General features: G+C 33.1%; 1 protein-coding gene across 1 annotated transcript in view; it reads left to right on the forward strand.

Moving 5' to 3' along the window:
• LOC118186185 (uncharacterized) overlaps nucleotides 1–23,292 on the forward strand; it is a 131,573-nt gene that overhangs the window by 50,125 nt on the left and 58,156 nt on the right. The window contains exons 6-17 of the mRNA XM_035356249.2: nucleotides 846–914; nucleotides 1,968–2,063; nucleotides 11,068–11,112; nucleotides 11,331–11,384; nucleotides 11,510–11,563; nucleotides 11,843–11,896; nucleotides 12,329–12,382; nucleotides 12,882–12,935; nucleotides 13,181–13,225; nucleotides 15,201–15,254; nucleotides 15,336–15,380; nucleotides 18,758–18,811. Of these exons, the coding sequence (XP_035212140.1) occupies nucleotides 846–914; nucleotides 1,968–2,063; nucleotides 11,068–11,112; nucleotides 11,331–11,384; nucleotides 11,510–11,563; nucleotides 11,843–11,896; nucleotides 12,329–12,382; nucleotides 12,882–12,935; nucleotides 13,181–13,225; nucleotides 15,201–15,254; nucleotides 15,336–15,380; nucleotides 18,758–18,811 (678 nt within the window). The remainder of the gene's footprint in view (nucleotides 1–845; nucleotides 915–1,967; nucleotides 2,064–11,067; nucleotides 11,113–11,330; nucleotides 11,385–11,509; nucleotides 11,564–11,842; nucleotides 11,897–12,328; nucleotides 12,383–12,881; nucleotides 12,936–13,180; nucleotides 13,226–15,200; nucleotides 15,255–15,335; nucleotides 15,381–18,757; nucleotides 18,812–23,292) is intronic.

The raw sequence follows: 23,292 nt of genomic DNA on the forward strand, positions 1-23,292 counted from the left end.
AGGATACAATCACACTGCTCACTCAAAGGCGAAAATGTAGAAGAGGCAAAGTCAAGGGTCATCAATTCTAATTGAGAATGCACTAGCGAAGTAAAGCACTGCGGTTTTACATAATTTCTGAGTAAGCTATTCGTACGAATTGAAATAATTCTTCCATTTAAACTTGTATTCCAAATTGAGATTTAACTTGAAATTAATGTAGATAATTACTGAGAAAATTATATTTTTGTAGCGTAGTTTACGTGAGATGAGATCACTTGGGATCACGTGATATGAACCGGCGAATCAGGATGTTGAACCGTGAAAGCATAGTAAATTCTTAAATTAATTCTTTTGTTGATTTATTGCCTTTTTACAGAATTTTAAACGATATTAAGATGTTCGTTTTAAAATAACAAACTCTTATAACTAACATTTGTTAACGTTTTTTATGTGCATACTGTATGTTGTCGCCAATAAAGTCTGCTTGGTGAGATTTGCGCCGGCGAAACGGAAAAATACCATAGTTGATTTTTCTTAAAGATATAGCAAAAAATGAATATTTGATCTGTTGCTAAGGATTATTGAGATTTTTTAGAGTGGTAAAATGTCTCCCGATCGTAGAGATCAGCAACGACCTTACATATATAACTTCGAATTTTTATGCTTAATTAATAAAATTTGAGTTTTAGTATCAAAAACCAGTTACATATGGTTTATTTTCAGTTCTCAGTATGCGTGTGGTATTCAAAAGTCAATATAAATATAGTATATTATTTGTGGTGTTTAGTATCAAATCTTCAATTAAAATATAAACATCTGAACTATATCTTATTTTTAAACTTACTTGATAATTTTTGTCATAGGGAGAACCTGGTGAATCTGGTTCTCATGGAGTTCCTGGAAGACCTGGTCCCCCTGGTCCACCTGGTGATGTAAGTGTTGATACAGTTTTTAATTTTATCATAGTCTTAATATTCGAATAAATTCTGATTACTGCAAATTAACATTTTTTGCTAGTACTGTATTCAAGAACAATGTCTAGGAATATCTATCAAAATGAAAAGTAACTGCATGGTTTTAAACTGCCCTTGCTTCCCTTTTGAATTAAAAAAAACCCTAAGAATTTCATATTACTTTAATCAAAAAATTATATTCGCAAATAAAACAGCATTTTCTTAAACTGACATGGTTAAAATTCAGTAAATAAATCAGTTTGTTTCATTGAACCGTTCTAGCTTTCATTCTAGAATTCAAAGCATTTCTTAGCACTTTAGGCAACAAATTGCGTTACTGTTCTGTTATCGGGACCGAATTCAGAAATGTATGTGCCTATATGTGTATATGTATACACACACATACATATATGCATATATATATATATATATATATATATATGCATACATATATGCATATATATATATATATATATATGCATATATGCATATATGTATATATATATATATATATATATATGATATTTCTGAATCCGGTCCTGATAATAGAACAGCATCAAAATTACAAATAACAATAGAACAATTTTTAAAACTGCAGCAGCTATAATTCAGCAACTATGACAACTTGTTATAAAAACTTCAGTTGTGAGAATTCAGCAAATAAAACAAAGCTTCCTAAAACCGAAGCAATGGGAAACCATCAAATAAAACAAAACTTCCTAAAATTGCGGCAATGAGAAGGTAGCTAATAAAGCAAAGTTTCTTAAATTTGCAGAAATGAGAAATCAGTAAATAAAGTTTTCTATAATAGAGAAGTGAAACGTCAAAGATTAGTCAAAATTCCTATAATTTGCGAAATACTTGCGTATTTCTTAGAGACAGGACAAGTCCAAATGAAAGGATAAATAAATAATGTAAAATAAAAGCTGTATAAAGTATAATGCTTGGTATTGATAATAGATAGTTAATTCAAATCAAAACTTCGGTTTTCATTTTATTGAATATAATTCAAGCCACTTATTTTTTCTTCAGCTGAGTGCTTGGTTTCAAGGTCTGGCAACACAGCAAGGCATTGGAGGAGATAAAGGACCATCTCCAGATGCTTTCCAGTTCATGCAAGCGCAAGTGGTATGTATATAACAATTTATCTCACTTAAACCTATAAAGAAATCTTCATAGAATTTCAATTCAGTAATAACCAAAATAGTGTTGATTATTCTAATGGTTATCCTAATGCCTTCCTTGGTTATCCTAATAACTTGCAATGCAAGTTTTTTTTTTTCTTTTTTCTTTTTTTTTTTTCTTTTTTCTTTTTTTTTTTTTTTTTTTTCAGAATATTGGAAAGAAAAGGTGTTTTTAACTTTCAGGTTCTACTTAATACACTGGAAACATCTTATTATAGATGTTTAAAATTTAATATTCGTAGAATACTACAGATGTCAAATTCTTGTTATGTAGGATGCTTAGGAAAGGATTGCTTAGACATTTAATGTATTAGTAAAGTTTTAAAACATTTTTGTTTCTATTCATGGCTTTTATTCATAAACTCAAGCCACCAGCGGTGGAGCGGTAAAATGCTGAACACTGGTAGTTCGGTCCGACTTTCGAATTCCGTGAACGGGCTGGCTGTATGGGCGTTTGCGTGGTTTTCCCCATGTATGACGTGTATACGAGCCAGTTTCCCTTAGAAAGTACTCCACGAAAGCATTCCCCCTGTAGGCAGATAGCCCTCGATGCTTTGCCGTAATCACGTAAACAAACAAACATTCATAAACTTCTTCAATAATTTAACTAATTCTGAACAGACTTTAATTTCCCGATTATAGCAATTTTATTTAGTAAAAAAATGTGTGTATAACTATTTAAATGACATAAAAACTTCTTCTCACTTTTTAATTTTTGCTTGGACTATAATGCTCAAAATAAGATCTTGACGTTTTAAATAAATGAAACTAAGCATTCTTTTTTAATCATATCACATAGTTTTCAATCATTAATATGTATAACTAAGTTCTGTTAATGTATAATGAACTTACTAGTTGTAAAAATGATTTAGTTTCTTCAACTCAGCTCACTACCATAGAATCGCTAATTTCACCCGATATTGGCATAGTTATAAGGTTTGGTTTATTTGATTTCGGCAAAGCATACGAGGTAGCTATCTGTTTAAGGGGAGGGATGCCTTCATGAATGAATTTGTAAGGAAAACTGCTCGTATACACGTTACACATGAGGAAAACCATGAAAACGCCCATACAGCCAGCCCGTTCGCGGGATTCGAACCTCTGATCGAACTACCAGTGTTCAGAGATTTTACCGCTTAGCCGTTGGTGGGTCTGGCACAGTTATGAGGACCTTATTAACAATGCTTTAGCAAAAGCCTAGCGTTTCACCTCTAACAAAAATGTTAATATGCGGCTTGATCATCAGAGAACATTCGTTAAGTTCATTAATTACAACCTATCCCTTGAAAACTTCTTATTTGATAGCAAATGCTGCGAGAGGAAGAATTCACAGGTTTAATTCCATTTACTGCCATTAAATCAGGCAATTACGAGTTATAGTTAAAGAGCACTATTTATATCTCTTGCTAATTAACATTTGCTGCACTCAGGTTGCGCACACGTGATTAGAAGACACAGAACAGGACAAAAAATAATAGCTTATATTTACAAATTAGTAAATGCAGTTAAAAGAGATGTCAGAGGACATGTACAGAATATCAGAAAATACTCAATGCTTTAACTGTATTAAAAAGACAAATTTACTAGGAGCCTAATTGCTAAGAACCTCTTTCATGGGTTGTTTTTGAGAGAAAATTTCTCAGCTATACAATTTCTTTCTTTAATAAATACGACATTTCCTTCTTCTTTCTAGCTGCCATACCTGTACAAGCCATATTTAATATTAACAGCACAAATTGATTATAGAAATATAACAGACAGACTTTCCTACAGCTTTCTTAGTTGATTATACACTGATGTGACAAAAGTCATGGGATAGCAATATGCAAATATACAGATGGCAGTAGTATTGCGTAGAAAATATATAAATGCGAAGTGCTTTGGCAGGGCTTTCATTTGTATTCAAGTTATTCATGTGAAGAGGCTTTGACGTGATTATGGCCTCACGACGAGAATTAACAGACTTTGAACGCGGAATGGTAGTTGGAGCTAGACGCATGGGTCATTCCATTTCGGATATCGTTAGGGAATTCAACATTCCGAGATCCACAGTGTCAAGAGTGTGCCGAGAGTATCTAATTTCAGGCATAACATCCCACCATGGACAGCGCAGTCGCCGACCACCTGCACTTGACGACCGAGACCAGCGACGTCTGCGTAGAGTTGTCAATGTTCACAGACAAGCAACACTGAGTCAAATAACCGCAGAAATCAATGTGGGACGTACGAGGGACGTGTCCGGTAGGACAGTGCGGCGAAATTTGTCTTCCTTGGGCTATGCCAGCAGAAGACCGACTCGAGTGCCTTTACTGACAGCACGACATCGCCTGCAGCGACTCTCGTGGGCTCGTGAGCATATCGGTTGGTTCCTAAACGAATGGAAAACCATGGCTTGGTCAGATGAGTCACGATTTCAGTTGGTAAGAGCTGATGGTAGGGTTCGAGTGTGGCGCAGAACCCACGAAGCCATGGACCCAAGTTGTCAACAAGGCACTATTCAAGCTGGTGGTGGTTCCATAATGGTCTGGGCTGTTTTTACATGGCATGGACTCGGTCCTCTGGTGCAACTGAACCGATCATTGACTGGAAATGGATACCTTCAGCTACTTGGAGATCACTTACAGCCATTCATGGACTTCACGTACTCAAACAATGATGGGATTTTTATGGAAGACAATGCGTCATGTCACCGGGCCACAATTGTTCGCGATTGGTTTGAAGAACATTCTGGACAATTCCAGCGAATGATCTGGCCACGTAGATCGCCCGACATGAATCCCATCGAACATTTATGGGACATCATCGAGAGGTCAGTTCGTGCCCAAAACGCTTCACCGTCAACACTTTTACAATTATGGACGTCTATAGAGGCAGCATGGCTCAATATTCCTGCAGGAGACTTCCAACGACTTGTTGAGTCCATGCCACGTCGAGTTGCTGCACTTCGCCGGGCAAAAGGAGGACCGACAAAATATTAGGAGGTATCCCATGACTTTTGTCACTTCAGTGTACTTCCTGAACATAAAATGAGGAAATAGGGTCTGCTTCGAAGCTTATTTTTTTTTCACAAAATAAACTGAAATAAATACTAGGGCTTCGCAAATGTAAAGTTTATCTCTTTTTGAGATATTAAAATATTGAATATTACTAAAATATTGGCTCAAACTGAATAAAGTTGTTTCAAAATTGAAGAGTTCCTGTGATAGTAAAAAAAGTAAAATGATTGATAAAATTTGATATTCAAGAAATTATCTATTCTTATTTTCTTGTAATAGATTAAGAATATAAACATATATTCCTCTTACCATGAATATTGAGCGAAGTGCTGTTAACAAGAGTAATGCTCAGGATACCGAAATGGTGAAAGAAGCTGTGCATGTTAAAAAAATCTTCACCAGTCTTTATTTTAAAATATATAGCTATTATAGAAACGAATAACGTATTCTGCTTTATTAAGAATGAATGGAAATTGCTGATGAACTTGCTGATATTTTAAATTGCTGATATTTTACTCAACGGGAGATTTAAAAGAACAGCTACCATAATTTCTCCCCTTCCATTCCTATCAATCACAATATGAGTGAAAAGCAGTTTCTGTTTGTGACGCTGTTTTAGATTTGTCAACTAGCATTTTCTGTCATTTAACTAATATAAAGTTAATGGGAGATGCCACTTAATTTTATCATGGTTAAAGTAGTTATCATTCGGATATCGTTATCGAATTGGCGAGGTCCCGCCCGTTTGTATACGCAAACATGGAAAATACATCGCGAATTGGGACAAAACATTCGGTTAATATTATCAACGTATTACAGCATATTTTTTTAACCGAAGTAAGTACGCCAGGTAAGGGATAAAGTCACCAAATAAGTCAAAATAGATTATAAAAATAGCAAAATGACAGAGAAATGTTGCATAGTAAGAGATTAAGCCGCCAAACAGTTTGGTTTCGATTTTAGTCAACCATTTAAAATTAGGCAAAAAAAAGCTGCCTTAGTATGTAGATTTTGAATAACTCTATCGATTTTGAGGGTGATCAGATACAGGTCCTCTTCTTCAGGAGCAAAAACACTTTTGCAGAACTTTTTTTCCTTTCTGCTCCTGGGGGGAAGGGGAATTGTCCGAGAACATCTGTGGTAAACTAGATTGCTTTTTTGCGTAATTTTTAATTTTACATTGGAGTGCTCTCTTCAATGAAGGATGCCCTCCGAATGTTAAGTATCATCCTAGCATCAATCAGATAATTTCCAACAGTTATGAACAGTTCATGAATGAATTTTTGCATTTTTCCTATTTAAAATATTGGGAAATTACTTCTAATTTTTCTAGTTGAACTTATATTAGCTAAATTAAATTGCTATTTTGAAGGATATTTTTTCCTCGTCGTTTAATGTTATCATTTGGTAATGGAGTAATTTGGTATCTTTTGATAATGGAGGTGGAATATATCGGCGCCTAATATATTCCACCTCCATTATCAAAAGTTAACCTGAAGAAATTTAATGTTCTCGAGAATTTTTTGTTCCGAGGAATAAACAAAGAACTAAAAAAAACCCCAAAACTTGCGATGCTACGGAAAACTGGTTTAAAAACCTAATGCAAATAAACATATCTGCAACTAAGTATTCTTTTTTCTATAGCTAAGACAGAAATTATGAAACGACGATTAATTTTAAGAAATAAGATGCTTCAGCTCATGCTGCTTCTAAATACGAAACATTGTTTCTGTATTATGGCAAAACATTATTTTTAATGCCGAATGAATCATAAAATTGTGCGCCTCGTGAAATGCCAGGTTTTATGATAAGGAGGATAATCAGTCGAATAGCGATTTAATGAACGTTATCCGACTAATTTTTAGATTTAACAATTTAGTTTGTGTTCCGAACAAAACTGAGAATTAATAAGTATAAAGGGTATTTTATACTGATTGAAAAAAAACTGTCACAAAAAAATTTACATACCTGCAGGCAGGAGTTCTCCAAATACCAAGACAGAAGAGTTATTTTTCCTCAACAAACTTGGATTCTTTTAACAAAATACAATCCAATGACATTTATTCTCTCTCATGGGAAATTTCCATATCGTAAAGGAGATTATATTGTCAATGAATGAAATGAAAGTTCACGGACCTAATAGGTCTCACGTAGTATAACTATTAGTGTTAATTTCTAGAATTTCGTGATACAGTAAGATGGTGATGGAGGAAGCATTGGGTTTTATTTTAAATATGTAGTGGAGACAACATAAATCCCGCTCACTGGAACTTTATCTAGCCTACAGACTCGGGGAAGAGGGGCAGAAGTACCTAATAAAGTACAAAATTTGAAATAGAATATTTAATGTTTATAAAAAAATTCATAAAGGAATTCTGGCAGCCAAATCCTTGAAACTAACAATTTCTAACATTTCTGCCCCTACCCCCTAAGAAATGTAAAAGAAATGAATGCCCGAAGTAGACTTAGCTCCATCGTTTTACTTAGCATATAAAATAGTTTTCATTGCTTATGTAACAGATTATCTTCATGTTCATAACAGGGATTTTGCGGCTTCATTTTATATTTACGTGTCTGTTTTAGCCTCTTAATTCATAATCTCAGTTTAGCGAATTTTATTGCCGATCATGGTCAAATCGTTAAATGCGAATTTGACTGTATCTAATGGAATATAAGTATTAAATATTTTTAATTCCTCCTCCTGGGCGAGTAGATAATATTAAACTCCCGTTGTTCGTCCCAATGAATGAAAGGAATAAGTGAGTATATTTTTCGTGGTTTTAAATCGTGGGTAGCGTTTAAACCGTGGGAATGAGAGCTGATTTAGCATTCACGAAGAAAGTCATTTTCGAAAACGAATTGCCCGTAAAAAAACACAGCGCTCAAAGCAGGGCCCGGCGTTAGACCTTTCTGCTGGCTCGGCGCATAAACCTGCGACTTCGAGCTTCCGTCTCCCGGTTCCTTCTTAAATTCAAAAATTTTGTCGCTCCCTGCGATTAAGTGCTTTCCATGCACTTACTGACAGTAACATCGAACGCTTCTTATGGCGAACGAATTTTTAGAGGTATTCAGAATTTTTAAGAATCTAGCACGAACTTTAAAAATTGCTTTTCTTCTAACACAGTTTTAGATCCTGCTCTATGGGTTTTAATAGTACATTCATCGCACATATCAAAATAATCACCAGTATGGCAATATTTTGTTACTGAAGTAATCGAGAAATTCTTTCTAGGTATAGATTTTCGCTTGCCGACAAACTGTTTAAAGTGTTAAAAAAAATTACCGTGATTCATTTAGCCTGTTTCCTATAAATCAAATGTATTTTACAGAAAATTAGCCCTAAAATACCTATATGTTGCAAATTCATTAGAAAGTTTTAGTTGACGTATTTCTCAACAATATGCAAGGAAAATTTTAAACTTCAATAATATTTCCCTCTTTTTTAATGAAGATTCAGATTTTTCGAGATTGAAAGTTTCGTATAACTCAGCGGTTCTCAATCTTTTGAGTAACGCGTACCACCTAAACAAAAATTGAAAACCTTTAGTACCACCACTATAAAGTACTACTACCACCACCACCCTTGAGTAAACTCAGGTCGCAGAAATTTACGAGAAAAAACTCAATCAGGAAATTGAGGTTTTAATTTTTGAATTTAATAGTTAAACATACTTTGCTTCTTTGTGTACCACCTATTTTTCTCTTACGTACCACCGGTTGAGAACCCCTGGGTAACTGATTTTTTCGAGATGATGATTCGGCATCAAAAATAAATATATAAATAAATAAAAATGCTGTGAAAAAAATTACATGTTTAAACTTCGAGATTTTTTAGAAATTTAACATCTAACTGAAGTGTTTTTTAAATCACAATATTAAAAAGTACAATTATTTATGAATGTTAGAGAGACAAAGGACCATCACAATTAATATGGACAATAACCAGTAGATGGCAGCATCATACATAGTATTCATTTATGGATGAAGGACTATCTGAATTCTCGAAACCCTTGAATTCAAGCCTTCAAGTTTTTTTTAAATCTTGCCCTGAAAAATCTTTAAACATTTTTAATTTAACACTATAATATGATTCATTTGTTTGCTATCCAACAAAAGCGTTTATTAAAAAAAGAATGCATTTTTTGTAATTTTTCGGCGATACCTTGATCATACCGTCATGGTTGTCTTGACGGGCGCATTGCAAGTGCGCGTTGATAATGGCTTTAAAATAAAGACGTTTAATTTTTGTTGATTTTCTGGAAGAATTTAGAGTTCTTTGTATATATAGAGGGAAGGTAATTGTTTCTGAGTTGCTAAATTTTGAAAATATTTCCCTTCTAAATTTGCAGTTTAAAAGCAATCCGAAAAGTACAAAATAATTTGAACTGTTACACTTTGAGTATTATGACTATCATCATGCTGAGAAACTCTTCAAGAATTAGTTAGGTACTTCATTTACTACATTTCATCAGTAGTTTCATGATAAATATAGGTGAGTTTTTAAAACTTGTATTCACAGATTTGTTTTCCCACCAGATGTGGATTGCAAATTTTACTTTAATTGAAAACTTTTCATTTAAGGCAATTTTTTTTTAACTTATTACTTTTATATATGAGTTTCGGAAACATATCAGGGTTTGTCCCACTTTTACTTTAGTTCTGTACGGTTTGTTACGGTTTCAAGCAGATATCAACGAAAATGATGGTCCACATTACTAGTGAAGTAGCTTATAGCTAAGAAAATAAATAACGGTATGCTCTGGAATTTCAATAGTTTTATTTTATTACAAAATCTCGCTTTTCACCTGTCATGTATCGAAATATATTTATCTTCCCTAGTTAAGATTTGTACTCAGTTTTCATAGCATAAAGCTTCTTTAACTACGTGCTGCACAATAATTTCTTGTTTGGTATTAATGTTTTTAAGAATTTAATTGCACGATTAATTCACAAAACTGTATTCGTATTAAAAAATTGTGAAATGATGCATATGCAATGTAAAGAAAATATCGAAACTTTAGACCAGTCCTCCAATACAAAGCCAAATTTTGAAAAATTTCTACTCAGAAAAATTTGATTAATTTTTAGTTTTGTTTATGAATCTCAAAATTCCCCCATCCTCTAATGTACAAGAAAATACTTCGGAGATTCTCAATAATTTGAAATTATTTTAGCATCTGTTGTTATAAAATAAAACCTAGTGTGTTAAAAAATAAAACTTTTGCAAGCTTATTTTCCATGAATAAAAATTACGCCTAAATTTTCTTAGTATGTTACAGGCTTTACGCACAAAATTGATCCAAATAGCATGTTAGTCTTAAATTAAAAAAATTTAGGACTAAATAAACCTAAAATATCGTTGGAAATCACAATATATCCTGAAGAAATACATCTTAGAAGTAAACTGAATGAAATTCAAGGAAGAAGAAAAGAAATGAAAAATTACCTGTTTAAAATTTGTTTCTTCATAATAAAATATTTAGTGTAATTCCATATATTCGAAATCAACTTAACAACTTTATAGTTTCCTTTGTTTAATCTTTCTCCGATAAAACAATAAAGTAATATTATTCTACTTGGTTTTTAAAATTTTAATTTATACTATTTAAATCCAAAGAAAAATCGCGACTAACAACTGAGGAATAATTACTTTTAAAATTTTAAAACTTACCCTTTTTCGGAAAGAGATCTTTTTGATAAGTACAATGAGAATATGCTCATAAATAGCTGCTTTTCTATGCTATGAAATAGAATTCTCAAAATTAAATATTTCAATAATCATCACTAACAGACCTTCACATGCACACATTACACCATTCCGAGATTTCAAATAAAATTTTATCCATATGTGAAGCATTTTATTTTCTTTGATGCGTATGTTTGTTGAATTACAATTTTTTAATTATTCAGATTTACTTTCTATTGAAATTTAAAAATAAATTTTATGCCTAGGGGCCCGTTGGACCTCGAGGATCACCTGGACCTCCTGGACCATCAGTAAGTACTTTAGGCAAGTTTTTTTATTTCTCAGTAATTTTCAATAAACGCTTAAGAGATATATACTATTCTCTAGAATTTCATTACCAAATTTTTTTAAAATATTATATCTTCCCATTGGCAACCACATTCTTATTTTTAATTATATTTAATTTTTCATAGTCAAATATTTTTCTCTTTCTCTCTTTTCACAAATTTTTCTTATTTTTTTTCCTTAGGGCCCTCAAGGATTTCAAGGACCCCGCGGGGAAACTGGAGAACCAGGACCACCCGTAAGTTATTATCCTCAACAATTTTTAGCAGTAAATTATGCTGTAGCAGTTTTACCTGGACATTGATTAAAAGTTAATATGTTTTTTTGAGTATTAGATAATATGTTATACTATTTCTCTTACAGGGTGCTCCTGGACATGCTGGAGAAAGAGGACTTCCTGGATTGCCTGGAAAAGATGTAAGATTTTTACTTTATTACTTACATTTATGAAGAGAGTAACGAAATCTAGAGTTTTATTTAGCCAAGAAATTTTGTATTTATTATTGTAAATCATTAACGTTTATTAATACATTGGTCAGGAATGTTTTCACGCAGTTATATGAATTGTAATTATGAAATAAATTATTGCTCATCTTAAGCGTTCATAGATCTGTTTGAAAGTTAGACAGAAATTAAACAATGTTTGATACCTCCAATATTTCATTCTCTGTCTTACTTAATTGTTTTTAATAACAGGGTGAACCTGGTGAAGACGGTAGGCCTGGACCTCCTGGACCCCCTGGCCCTCCAGTAAGTTAATATTTCACCTACCTTTTCTTTGAAACAATTTTTATCAAGATCTCAGTAGTTTTAAGATGTGGACGATTTTTAGTCAAAAATCTTTTATTTTATAATTAGGTTACAATAATGTTGCCCTTATTTGATATTTGTTGTCATTTTTGCATTTTAGAGTCTAAATATTGCGCACAGAGTAGTGTAGCTTAAGATTTTTTTTATCTATTTAAATTAATTTTTGTTATTAATGCTACTCTTATGAAAGATTTTGGATATCATAATGCTGGCAGAATTGTAACTATACTATAATGTGAAGCAGACTGGGTATTGTAATCATTTAAGAATCATATATGTGTCAGTTTTTAAAGTTGTATTGGTTGCTTTATAACTACGCAGCAGTTGTGTACAGACGTAGTGTGAATACAAGAACTTTGCTTTTTCTTTCAGGGACCTCGTGGTCTTCCCGGCATGCCTGGTCTACCTGGTATTAAAGGACACAGAGTAAATATGATTTTATATTTATAACCGCATATATTCCAATTAACTGATTTAATTATAAGCACTGGCAGAATTGAAAAGCCTCTTCTCAATTCATGTCAAGAATAAAAGAATGAAATCACGTAAAAGTAATAAATAAGGCGAAAACTTGAAAAATAATTTATAGTGAAAGTGACATAGTAGCAATTAATGTATTGTTTTAGCATTTTAGAATTAAAAAAATGTGAAAGTAATACGAAAAAAGTCAATAAGTAAAATTTACATTTCTCGTAATCTTACTCTTGTTTCAATGAATAGTTAGTTGTCTTAAAGCTTTAAATTTGAATATCAAGAAATAATACTACCTTTTTAAGTGAATAGATCTCAAATTTTTATTTTTTTGTTTGTTTCTTTTATCTTATCAATATGAAGGTCTACAGATCAAAACTCATAAAATATACGGATAGTAATTGTTTGAGGTAGTTTAGCTTTTGCGTATAATATTCATGTCTAATTTTTTCAGGGCTTCCCAGGTTTAGATGGAGCTAAAGGAGAACAAGGGCCTCAGGGTGAAAAGGTAAATAATAGATACAAATTTTAAATACATTGGTTGATGCAGATATAAAAGACATTTGAATTTATTAGTTTTTTTGCATACGTGTATTTGCTAATTTTCCATCACCATAATTTTATTTCAAAATGTACATGCTTGTTTTATTTTGTAAAATTTTTCTATTACGCATTTGTTTTTTGTTAAGATGTTCCGATTGCATTATGATTCAAATTTACAATATTGAATATAACTTTAAGTATTTTTAACAGGGAATGCAAGGACCTGCTGGTAAAATGGGTGCAACTGGACCATTGGTGAGTATTTTTGTTTCACTCTTTTCTCACACATAAAAAAGTAATTTTGAGTTTCTGATTTAAAATTTTTCAAAAACTATACTTGAATAAAACTATACCCTTAATACTTCGAGGAAAAACTCAATGCTCGCGTTATAAAAGCCGGACACTAAGAATAGAAGCAAGAAACTGCGTTTACGGAATGGTTATAGGCATATTTGCACTACACCTACTTATTCTTACGACTTTAATTTGCAAAATAGCTACAGAAATACGCTTTTAGTTGCCATAAAAGTGGTCTAAATTCCCAAAACCTATTCTGCGTTATAACTCATTCTGGGGCTATTATATAGCAATGCGCGGGTCGGTTTAAATGAGGCATCCGCTTATCTTCAAATTATTATGCAACTGATATAGCTTTTTGTGCTTTATAATGCAACTATAAATAAAACAACTTCGCGATAATATAAAGGGTACCCTTCAGTCTACTCTAACCGCTTACTGTCCCTTTGAAGATGAAAAGCCTTTTAGTTTTCCTTTAACTGATCGCTCTTTCCGTCTGACTATTGGGCTATCGTTCCATAATTGAAAGAAGAGAATTTAGGAACGCTTTCAGAAATTTTCATTTGATACAACAGACACAGACTGGATTGGTTCCGTCAGTTCATCAGTCATTAAATCCGGTCACTGTGGACATGTTGATATATACTACAATCTGCAAGCAATCGTTGTTAATCCAGAAAATTGTAGGAATTGCAGTAATTCATAAGCAGTATGTTAAGAAGACCCTTCTATAATTAATTAATTCTGCTAAGACCGAATCGCATTGACTCAAACTGTTTATATATAAATGTAAAGTAGAGGAGCTTGCTTTTATTTCCTTACATTAATATACCGATTACTCATTTATTTCTTCCAGTAAAATGTCCTTATTAAGTCTTAACCCTTAAGGAAGGTTTGGACTCTCTGACTCTAGAAAACTTGTACTATAGATAGTATACTTTTAGATTTGGCTGTAACAACCACCTGAACTATAACGACAGCGTATTGCTCTTTGCAGATTAGATGAGAAAATTAAACGAAATTTTAATACAACAAATCAAATTGATTCTGATACGTATCTAGATATATTCTACACCTGACTATGAGAAATAGTAATTAAATACAGGAAGTATTCCTTATAACTTGAAGAATTTTCTTAAATCTAAATTTGAAGCAAAAAGGAAAGTAATAAACAACAATACGCCGTTTCGCTGCAAGTTAAATCACATAATACTCAATTAAAAGTATTCTATTTAGATGTGCTCTGACCTCTCCTTCGCGTCAGTTAACTCCACATTCACCCCCTCCCCACAGAAGAGTCAGCTCAGTAAAAATTCAAAACACCCAATTTTTGAATTTAAAAAGACCTCACATTTAGAATTCAAAACATCCAGTTTTGAATATTCATTATTCAGTTTTAGAAGCTAAGAATTCATAATCAGCTTCTTAGCCAAGAATTTAAATCAGCTTTTTCAGCTAAGAATTTAAATTAGCTTTAAATATATCCAAACGAAATGATAAGATTAGATAAATTTCGATGCTTTCTGGGTGTTTCTACTGAATTCCTGTAAAGCTCGCAGAACACAGGTTGGATAACATGAAAAATATTAACGACTTAGAGAATTCGTACGTGATTTAGTGTTAGCGAATTTGTATTCCTTTAACATTTAACTTCCAAAATTCGTTAATTAAATGCAATAAAAGTATTTTGATAACGTTTTATCGATTGTACAAGATTAATTACTAGGTATTTATAAAATTCAGACGAAGAATTCAGTTTCGAAGTAGCATGTTTTTCTTATTTTTTATTTATTTAATAATTTATACATTTTATTATATTTTTATAATTATATATTATACTTTTATAGATTTATTTTATTATATATTTATACTAATTTTATTTACTTAATACTTTATTTATTTAATAAAATTTTCTATTTTTTTAATATTTTAGGGTCCGCCAGGACCCCGTGGAGAAAGAGGTCGTGAAGGACCAACAGGTCCTCCAGTAAGTAAACAATTCTTTTGTTAGTAGTAAGAAAACTGCACTGTTACCTTATATCGATTCTAACGCTAAAATATATTTTAGGGTATACGAGGAATTGATGGCTTACCCGGCCCACCTGGACCACCGGTATGTAAAAATAATTTCTTTTATAACATATCAATACTTGTTGTTAGACAAAAATATTGGTGATTACATAAGTACTTTCTGAATTAAGGAAAACAAATACAGATAAAAACATCCTAAACTGATTCGTTGTTTAAAGCTTTTTATTTTGTTTATCAAGTTTGCTTGTTATGCAGTAAAACATGCATTGTTTGGTTTGGCTTGGCTATATGATTACCACAAAGCCTCGGGGGCTGTCTGCCTAAAGGGAGAGATGCCGTTGTGGAGGACTTTCTGAAGAAAACTTGTTCATATGTACGTTACACATGGGGAAAACACCAAAAACGCCCAGGCAGCCAGCACGTTCGCGGATTCGAAACTCGGGCTGAAGCATCATATAGTAGCGACTTAACCGCTCGGTCGGTAGTGGGCTCTATGTGTTGTTTGCTTGATAAGTGAGATCTATATTATAAATCAATGCATAATGTTTCGCACTATGGACTATTTTTTTTAGGCTACAAAATGCATTTTGTGTATTCAATACGTATCTTACTATAATTAGAGCAGTAATTTTATCACACACAAAAATAAATAAATTAATTAATAATCGTATATTTTGTTTGAATACCTCTTTGTTATAGTAGCCTCCAACCATATTTGGCGATTTTTAGATTTTCGCTTAGATCTCGGCTATAATTTCGCCAAACTCGTGAAGCGCGAATGTAAAAATAAACAACACAATATATAATAATAACAATACTATTCATATGTCCTTTCCTAAGAATATTTTTAAGAATTCTTATCGGTATCTTTATTATTAAGATTTTATCGAAAGTAGTTTTTCCATTCAACTGCAGCACTTTCACACATATTCAGCTATTTTTCACATCATTTTTCATGAGCGTCAACAAGAATACATAAATATAATAGCAGTGACGAACGAAATTCTGAAACCACTGAATAAATTTCCAACACGGATATCCTTCATCTTCTTGCAATTTTTTACATTGCACCTCCAAATGGTTTCGTCGATAACAAAGTTTCATGTTGTAGCCATTTTCGTATGCTCGTTTCGCATGTGGCATCCACCTCATTACTTGGTAAATTAAAGTTTGATGACGTCATATTCACACAAAAAGGCAATGAATATATTTCAAATGAGCAATACAAATTCTAAAGTTTAATCAAAAATTAATAATATAAGAATGTAGCGAGGTATAAGAACACGCAGTCAGATTTCGGCGAGATATCTCGGTTGATTGGTGATTCAATCTCGGAGGGGGGAGGGGCGTTATGAAAAAGAAGTACCCTTGCTTGAAATGATTTACACAAAATATTTCGTTACCTATGACCTACATTAATATTTCTACTAAAATGTTTAGCAGATGCAAAGCAATAATATGAATAAAAGTAAATAAGTATTTTAATGTCCCATATATTTCGGTATAAAGTAACCCAATTTTGGCAATGTGATATGCTTGCATTTAACCATGCTGCTGAGGCGATGAAAATCGAAACCTCTAGTGCAGTTAGAAAATGGCACAAATTGTACCAAACAGCAAATCCTTATTTAAAATTACGTAAGCTGCTCAGCTAAGTATTAAAAACGATGATCATTAGTTTCATAAACATTAAAAGTAATCGAGTTTTTGAAACACTTACATATAATATCAAAACACAAGTTCTGTTAGATATAATCCAGTAACATAGCTAAGTTCAACCTTTTAGGCCGCGATTCATGCTGCAAATAGTTGAATGTTGATCCCATTTTCTCACACTTGCGAACCACAAAAATGATTTTGATTGCGGATAAGCTGAAATATTTGAGTTAAGAAATCAACGCTAGGTTCAGTGATTTTAAAAATGAAAAAGCAAACTTGCGAATTTTCTCTTCTCCATTTGATTTTATATATCATGCATATAGCGAATTCCCCCCTTCGAGGGTCGATTGCCAGAAAGGTCAGCCTATGCTGTTCGGGACGTTAGTGGCTTCGGCCATGCGAGTAATTAGCGCGACTTCCATGAACACGGAGTTCCAGTCCTTTTTCACCTCCCCCTGTCGTCCGTGCACCCGAGGTGAGACGAGCGCCCGGTGGGCAGATTCATTGATGGGGGTTTTAAGAGACTTCATTTTGTATAAGCCTGGATTGAGATCCTCGATTCGTAGCATGAAGAAATTTGCTGCACCTTCTCTCCTGGAGTGATCTCCGACTAGTTTGCCCACCTCCTGCCTAATATGCAGGCGCCTCAGCTGGGACCTGGTCACCCTAGTTGCATTTACTCACAGGAAGGGATTAGATATGTGTTTGACTGGTTCTTCATTTGATTTTGATGTTCAACTAGCACTTTTTGTACAAGGGGAATTAACTGAACTATAAGACAACCTTGTTTTGAAGGCAAAAATCATGGATATTGTACTAATTGACTTCTATAACAACTTTTGCCCAGGAAAAAAATTGACGCTATTTGGAAGCACTTATACATGCGAGTAGCTTCTTTCAAAGATAAAGTACGTAAAATACAAGACAAAGACGCGAATTATTAGTGTGCACCTGGAAAAACGTCGCTAGTTTCAACGCCTGCAAGTATCTCCGAATATTGACAATCTTGTGTTAGCCATGCAATCCCAAACGTCCCATTAAAACTTTTTTTCGAGATTATTATCTTATTTTGCGTTTTATATATTTGTAGGTTTTATGATTGGAGCTTATATGAAGTAACAGAGAGATTAAACTAATTAAGATATGTCGATTGCTTTATTTTTCCATATAAATAAATCCTAAAGTACACCGGACCGCGTAATATTTTTAAATTTCTAATCTGACCAGAAGTCCTGTCAAAGTTGCATATGCTTGAACTAGGTGATCGCTTCCTTCTGGTAGATCAGTCAATTAAGCTATAGGTACTCAGGTTTCTTTTTTAATTGTTTTTATATACTCAACAGTTCGCAGGTACTCTCGTTTTCGTTGAATGAGGAGACACAAACTAAATGAATATATCTGATTAGAAAAATTAAAATTACCTAACATACGTTCTCACAACTCAATCACGATACAAACAAAATTTGTTTTAACTTAAACGGTGTCATTTGGACTAAGTGATTCATAAATTGATTCATGATTGTAGGATGAAATGAGCATATGTATACTGCAGCATGGGCCTATTAATATTTAAGCAGCCGTCGTGTAACAATAACATATGCTTTTAATCACTCTGGATTAAAAAAAAAAGTTTGCTTCATGCATAATTATCCCAATATTATATATACACATAAGGAATATAGTTATGTAAAAAAATTTGACGTATTTTTACTTTCTAGTTATTCTTTCCATTGCTGTATTTTTATGAATAAATTCGTTATCTGCATATAGTTAGTCAATATATTCTGTTGTGCTTTCCAGGGACCTATTGGTAGACCAGGGCCACCAGGATTTCCAGGATCACCGGGTGCTAAGGTAATCGATTCTGAAAATATTATTTTTATTTTGAAGATTACTTACAGTTTAAAAGGTATTTCCTACCAGAAAAAACGGTTGCAATTTTATATAGTTCATCTAAAGTTAAATATTTTTTAAATTTTAAATGTACTTAATTATAATTTTAAAGAAAGCAGATTCCTTATTATACGACATATATCGCTATAATATATTGTTATATGTACACTGCGAAAAAAAATGTGACAGTTCTATATCTGCCGTTCTACTAAGCCGATTGACGAAATTCAAATTGCGTTTCCCATGTCTCTAAAGCGCGACTTAGAATATATATTAGGCATGTAAATAGCATTGCTCTAACATAGATATTTTGACACAAAATTGGACTTTTTCTGAAATAACATACCAATTTTTTTTTATGTTTCAATTCTACGACTCATATTGTGCCTAGATATTAAATTTTGTAATTTTTTGCGAGAAATTTATGGGGAAATTTAAAAATTTAACTTGGCGCAATTTTTTTCAGTTTACGCCAAGAATAATTCACTTAGCGAACTTCTTAATTTATAGCAACCTATTTTGGTTTGCATTTTTTTCTTTGTGCACGAGCGAGAAAAAAAGTCATCATTCATACTTTCAAATAATTTTAACAAATTGCGTAAACCACATTTTCGTTATTATTGCTTATAATAAATACGCCAAATTTCAGAATGCACCAAAATGTAAATTCACGTATATCTTGGGAAATTTTGAATAAAAAAATCTAATTATTTGCAGGTATGCTTAGAAATGCATTTACTTTAAGGTGATGTTAAATATTTTATAGGTTGAAATTCAATTTTTTTTTCGAAAAATTTATACAAATTGTTTAAAAATGCAAATTTTAAAAAGAAATCATAAAAAATGGGCGAATTTTATTTGGAATGAACCTAAATTTTGAAATATGAAAGGAAGAATCAAATAAGTTTAATAAAAAAGAGATATTAATATATATATATATCAAATTCAATTAACTTTGAGAACAATTAACATTCAATTAACATTTTGAGAGTTAATTTTTTAAAAACTACTCGTGCGATTTTTACAAAACTTGGCAGTTTGGCATTCTTTGAATCGTAGAATAAAAATATGGAAAAAAAATTGGCATGCCATTACCAGAAAAAGTCTGATTTTGTGTCAAAATATCAATATTAGAATAATGCTATATTAAATATAATACATATCCTAATTTGCATTTTCGAGGCATGAAAAACAGAAGTTGAATTTCGCCAATAGACCCAGCAGAACGGGAATTATAGAACTGTCCATTTTTTTTTCGCAGAGTACCATTACCATTATAGTATGTACCATCGCTTTAGACAGGGCGTTTCATAGATCATGGGACACACCACCCCTCCAAGTTTGTCCCATGATCATGTGTACATGCATTTTTTGTATAGGAATGTAGGGTCTAAAGTGACGGGTTAAGGCAAGAAGGCAAAAAAACGACACGAGAGGAAAATGTGTTTATGTACAAAATCAACGCAAAGTGCTTCTTTGCAGCAATACAGTATTCACAATAAATATTCAAACAAGGGAACACTAACAGTAATAGGAACTGCAGCTGTGATTGGCTGGCAGTGCAGCGGTAGAGGGCGGTAGTGAGCCGGACAAACCACGATCCGATGCATCAGAGGATCATTTGCAACTCTGATGTCGAGCGTGATGGGCGAGTTTACGCACAGGGAAAAAGCTGACATGTAGGGTGCTGCTAATAGGAATGGCAGAGCAGCGCTATGGTTGTACCAGAAACTGTTTCTGAACAGGCGTATGCCGAAGCACACAATGATGCTTGACAGGTTGCATCGGTCTCTGTGGGAAAACGGGTCATTTGAAGCCACCTCTGACACTAGGAGTGGAAGAAGTGCACGACAACCTCGCATTGAAGAATCCATCTTGAACATTGTGCATGAATCACCTCAGACAAGTACAAGAGCTATTGCACGTCGTCTGCAGCTGAGTCATTCCACCATTTGTAGAGCATTGCATGAAAATGGTTTGGACCCATACCATTTGCAGAGAGTCCAAGTCTTGCAAGAGACAGATTACCCTCTTCGAGTTCATTTCTGTCATTGGTTCTTGCAGTAGTGTGCGGTGCAAGCGGATTTCCCATCGGATGTGCTATTCACGGACGAGGCAACTTTCTCACAGGACGGCATCTTCAATAGCCACAACATGCACGTGTGGGCAACTCATAATCCACACGGCACACGTCTACATGCATTCCAAACCCGCTTCTCCATGAATGTGTGGGCAGGCATTGTTAATGACTACCTCATAAGCCCATACCTCTTACCTGCACGTACAAATGGCTTATGTTATCATATTTTTCTGCAAGAGGTGCTACCGGAATTGCTGCAAGATTTTCCGGCTGTCGTTCGTGATCGCATGTGGTTCCAGCACGATAGTGCACCAGCCCATAACCACGTGCGGGTCCTCAATTACTTGGCTGGGACATTTCTGGGCCGATGGATTGGCCTTGGTGGACCCGTTCGATGGCCACCCCGTTCGCAGATTTATCCAGCTTCGATTTTTTTTATGGGGCCATCTGAAGAGCATCATTTACGAGACTCCCGTTGACTCACTGGAGGACTTCGTCGCACGACTATCCATTGCGGCTATAAGCGTGCGCGAAATTCCTGTCGTTTTTCAAAATGTTCGTCAATCCCTTCTGCGACGTTACCATGCATGTATTACTGCTGGTGGTCCCAATTTTGAACATTTATTGTGAATACTGTACTGCTACAAAGAAGCACTTTGAGTTGATTTTGTACATAAACACATTTTCCTCTCGTGTCGTTTTTTTTTTTTTTTTTTTTTTTTTTTTTTTTTTTTTTTTTTTTTTTTTTTTTCGTTCCTGCCTTAACTTGTCACTTTAGACTCTACATTCTACATTCCTATACAGAAAATGCATGTTTTTGTACGCTCCACCACCCCTCCAAGTTTGTCCCATGATCTATGAAACACCCTGTATTATATAAAACGTATCAATATATATAAAGTGCGCCAAACTTATCAATATATATAAATGTACCTATACTTAAGATTACCGTTTTACTATATGCAAATATATGATAACTATTATAGAAAAAATATAGCGTTATGGATATGAAAGTAAGTGATAATACGTATTGTGTAAAGCTCAACTAGTGACAGATGATTATTAACAATAAATATAACGTTTTAATCAAGTTTCGAATTTGTGCGAAAAAATCTTTCAATAAATATGGAGTTGATGTAATGAACTAGCTGTCAGATGGGTCATTTAAAGTAAAACAGATTTATTTATTGCTAGACTGTTTCTCAGTGGCTGAAACTTTTCGGCTAGAATACTTTTGTAGATGAATTGAGTTTTCGACGTATATCCGATAAAACGGTAACGGTTAAATAAAATAAATCATACAATATGTAAACGGTAATTACATATTGTATGGTTTATTTATTTTACGCGTTAGTATGTTCTGTACTTCTACTGTACTACTACAACAGAAGTAAATGAGTTTAATTAACGAGTGAGAATCAAAATTTAAAGAGAGAGCTCAACCTCAATCTGTGATGCTAAAATTTCATCTCGTGCTGCCTGCCTTTCATGATGTGGTAGTTGACTGAAAATGTCTTAATAGTTACTGAATATTGAGCCAGGTTATTAGGCTTTAAATTTTAATTATTAACCTGTAAATAATTTTCATCATTGTTAAGTATCCAACCGAAGCAGAAGTTAATTTTGCTAACATTTTAATTTTTGGAACATCAAGCTGAAGTAGCAATAAGAGTTTTAATTTAGCTTTACTCTATCCTTATTGCTTTATCAATCTAGGTTTGGAAGTATAGATACTTTTATAGGTGAAATCTTTGCAAATGAAATGGATGAGATAATTTGTCCTGTAACCTAAAAAAGTTAGACTATGCGAAATTTAATTTAATCGGGATTTAAAAGAAATATTCCTTTTACTTTATAGAAATTGCTCCCTGCTGAGAGCTTTTAATGTTAAAGAAAATGCATTATTTATCGGAAGGACTTCTAACTCCTCATGGTGACAGCAAACTGTTTTTAACACAACAGTGTGCATACCAGTATAATGTTGAAAGTACTGTCTTAGAATATTAATAGGAAACGAAACAGCTGTAATCAGGGTCATTTTATCAAACAGTAAATAAAGAACAGGCGACCAAGAAGAAACAGCGTTTACTTTAATTCTATTTCGTTTTTCGTTATTAAGCAATTATATTCATGCATGATTATGAATAAAAATATCCTATTGTATTTTACTAGAATATCCTAAAGAATTAGAGTTCGGAGTCATACAAATCAATAGAGTAAGATTTTTTAAAGAGTTGTTTTGATTAACTAAGATCTAGCTTTGCTAAATAAAGTAAGTTCTTTGATGGATTCTAACCTGATATCAAACTATGAGTTAAAAAATTTTCATGAAGCTGAAAAAATATAAATTTTAATGAAACAT

Source organism: Stegodyphus dumicola, chromosome X2, assembly GCF_044657685.1.
Source record: "Stegodyphus dumicola isolate Sdum_Otavi_A_Nest chromosome X2, ASM4465768v1".
Lineage (NCBI taxonomy): Eukaryota > Metazoa > Arthropoda > Arachnida > Araneae > Eresidae > Stegodyphus > Stegodyphus dumicola.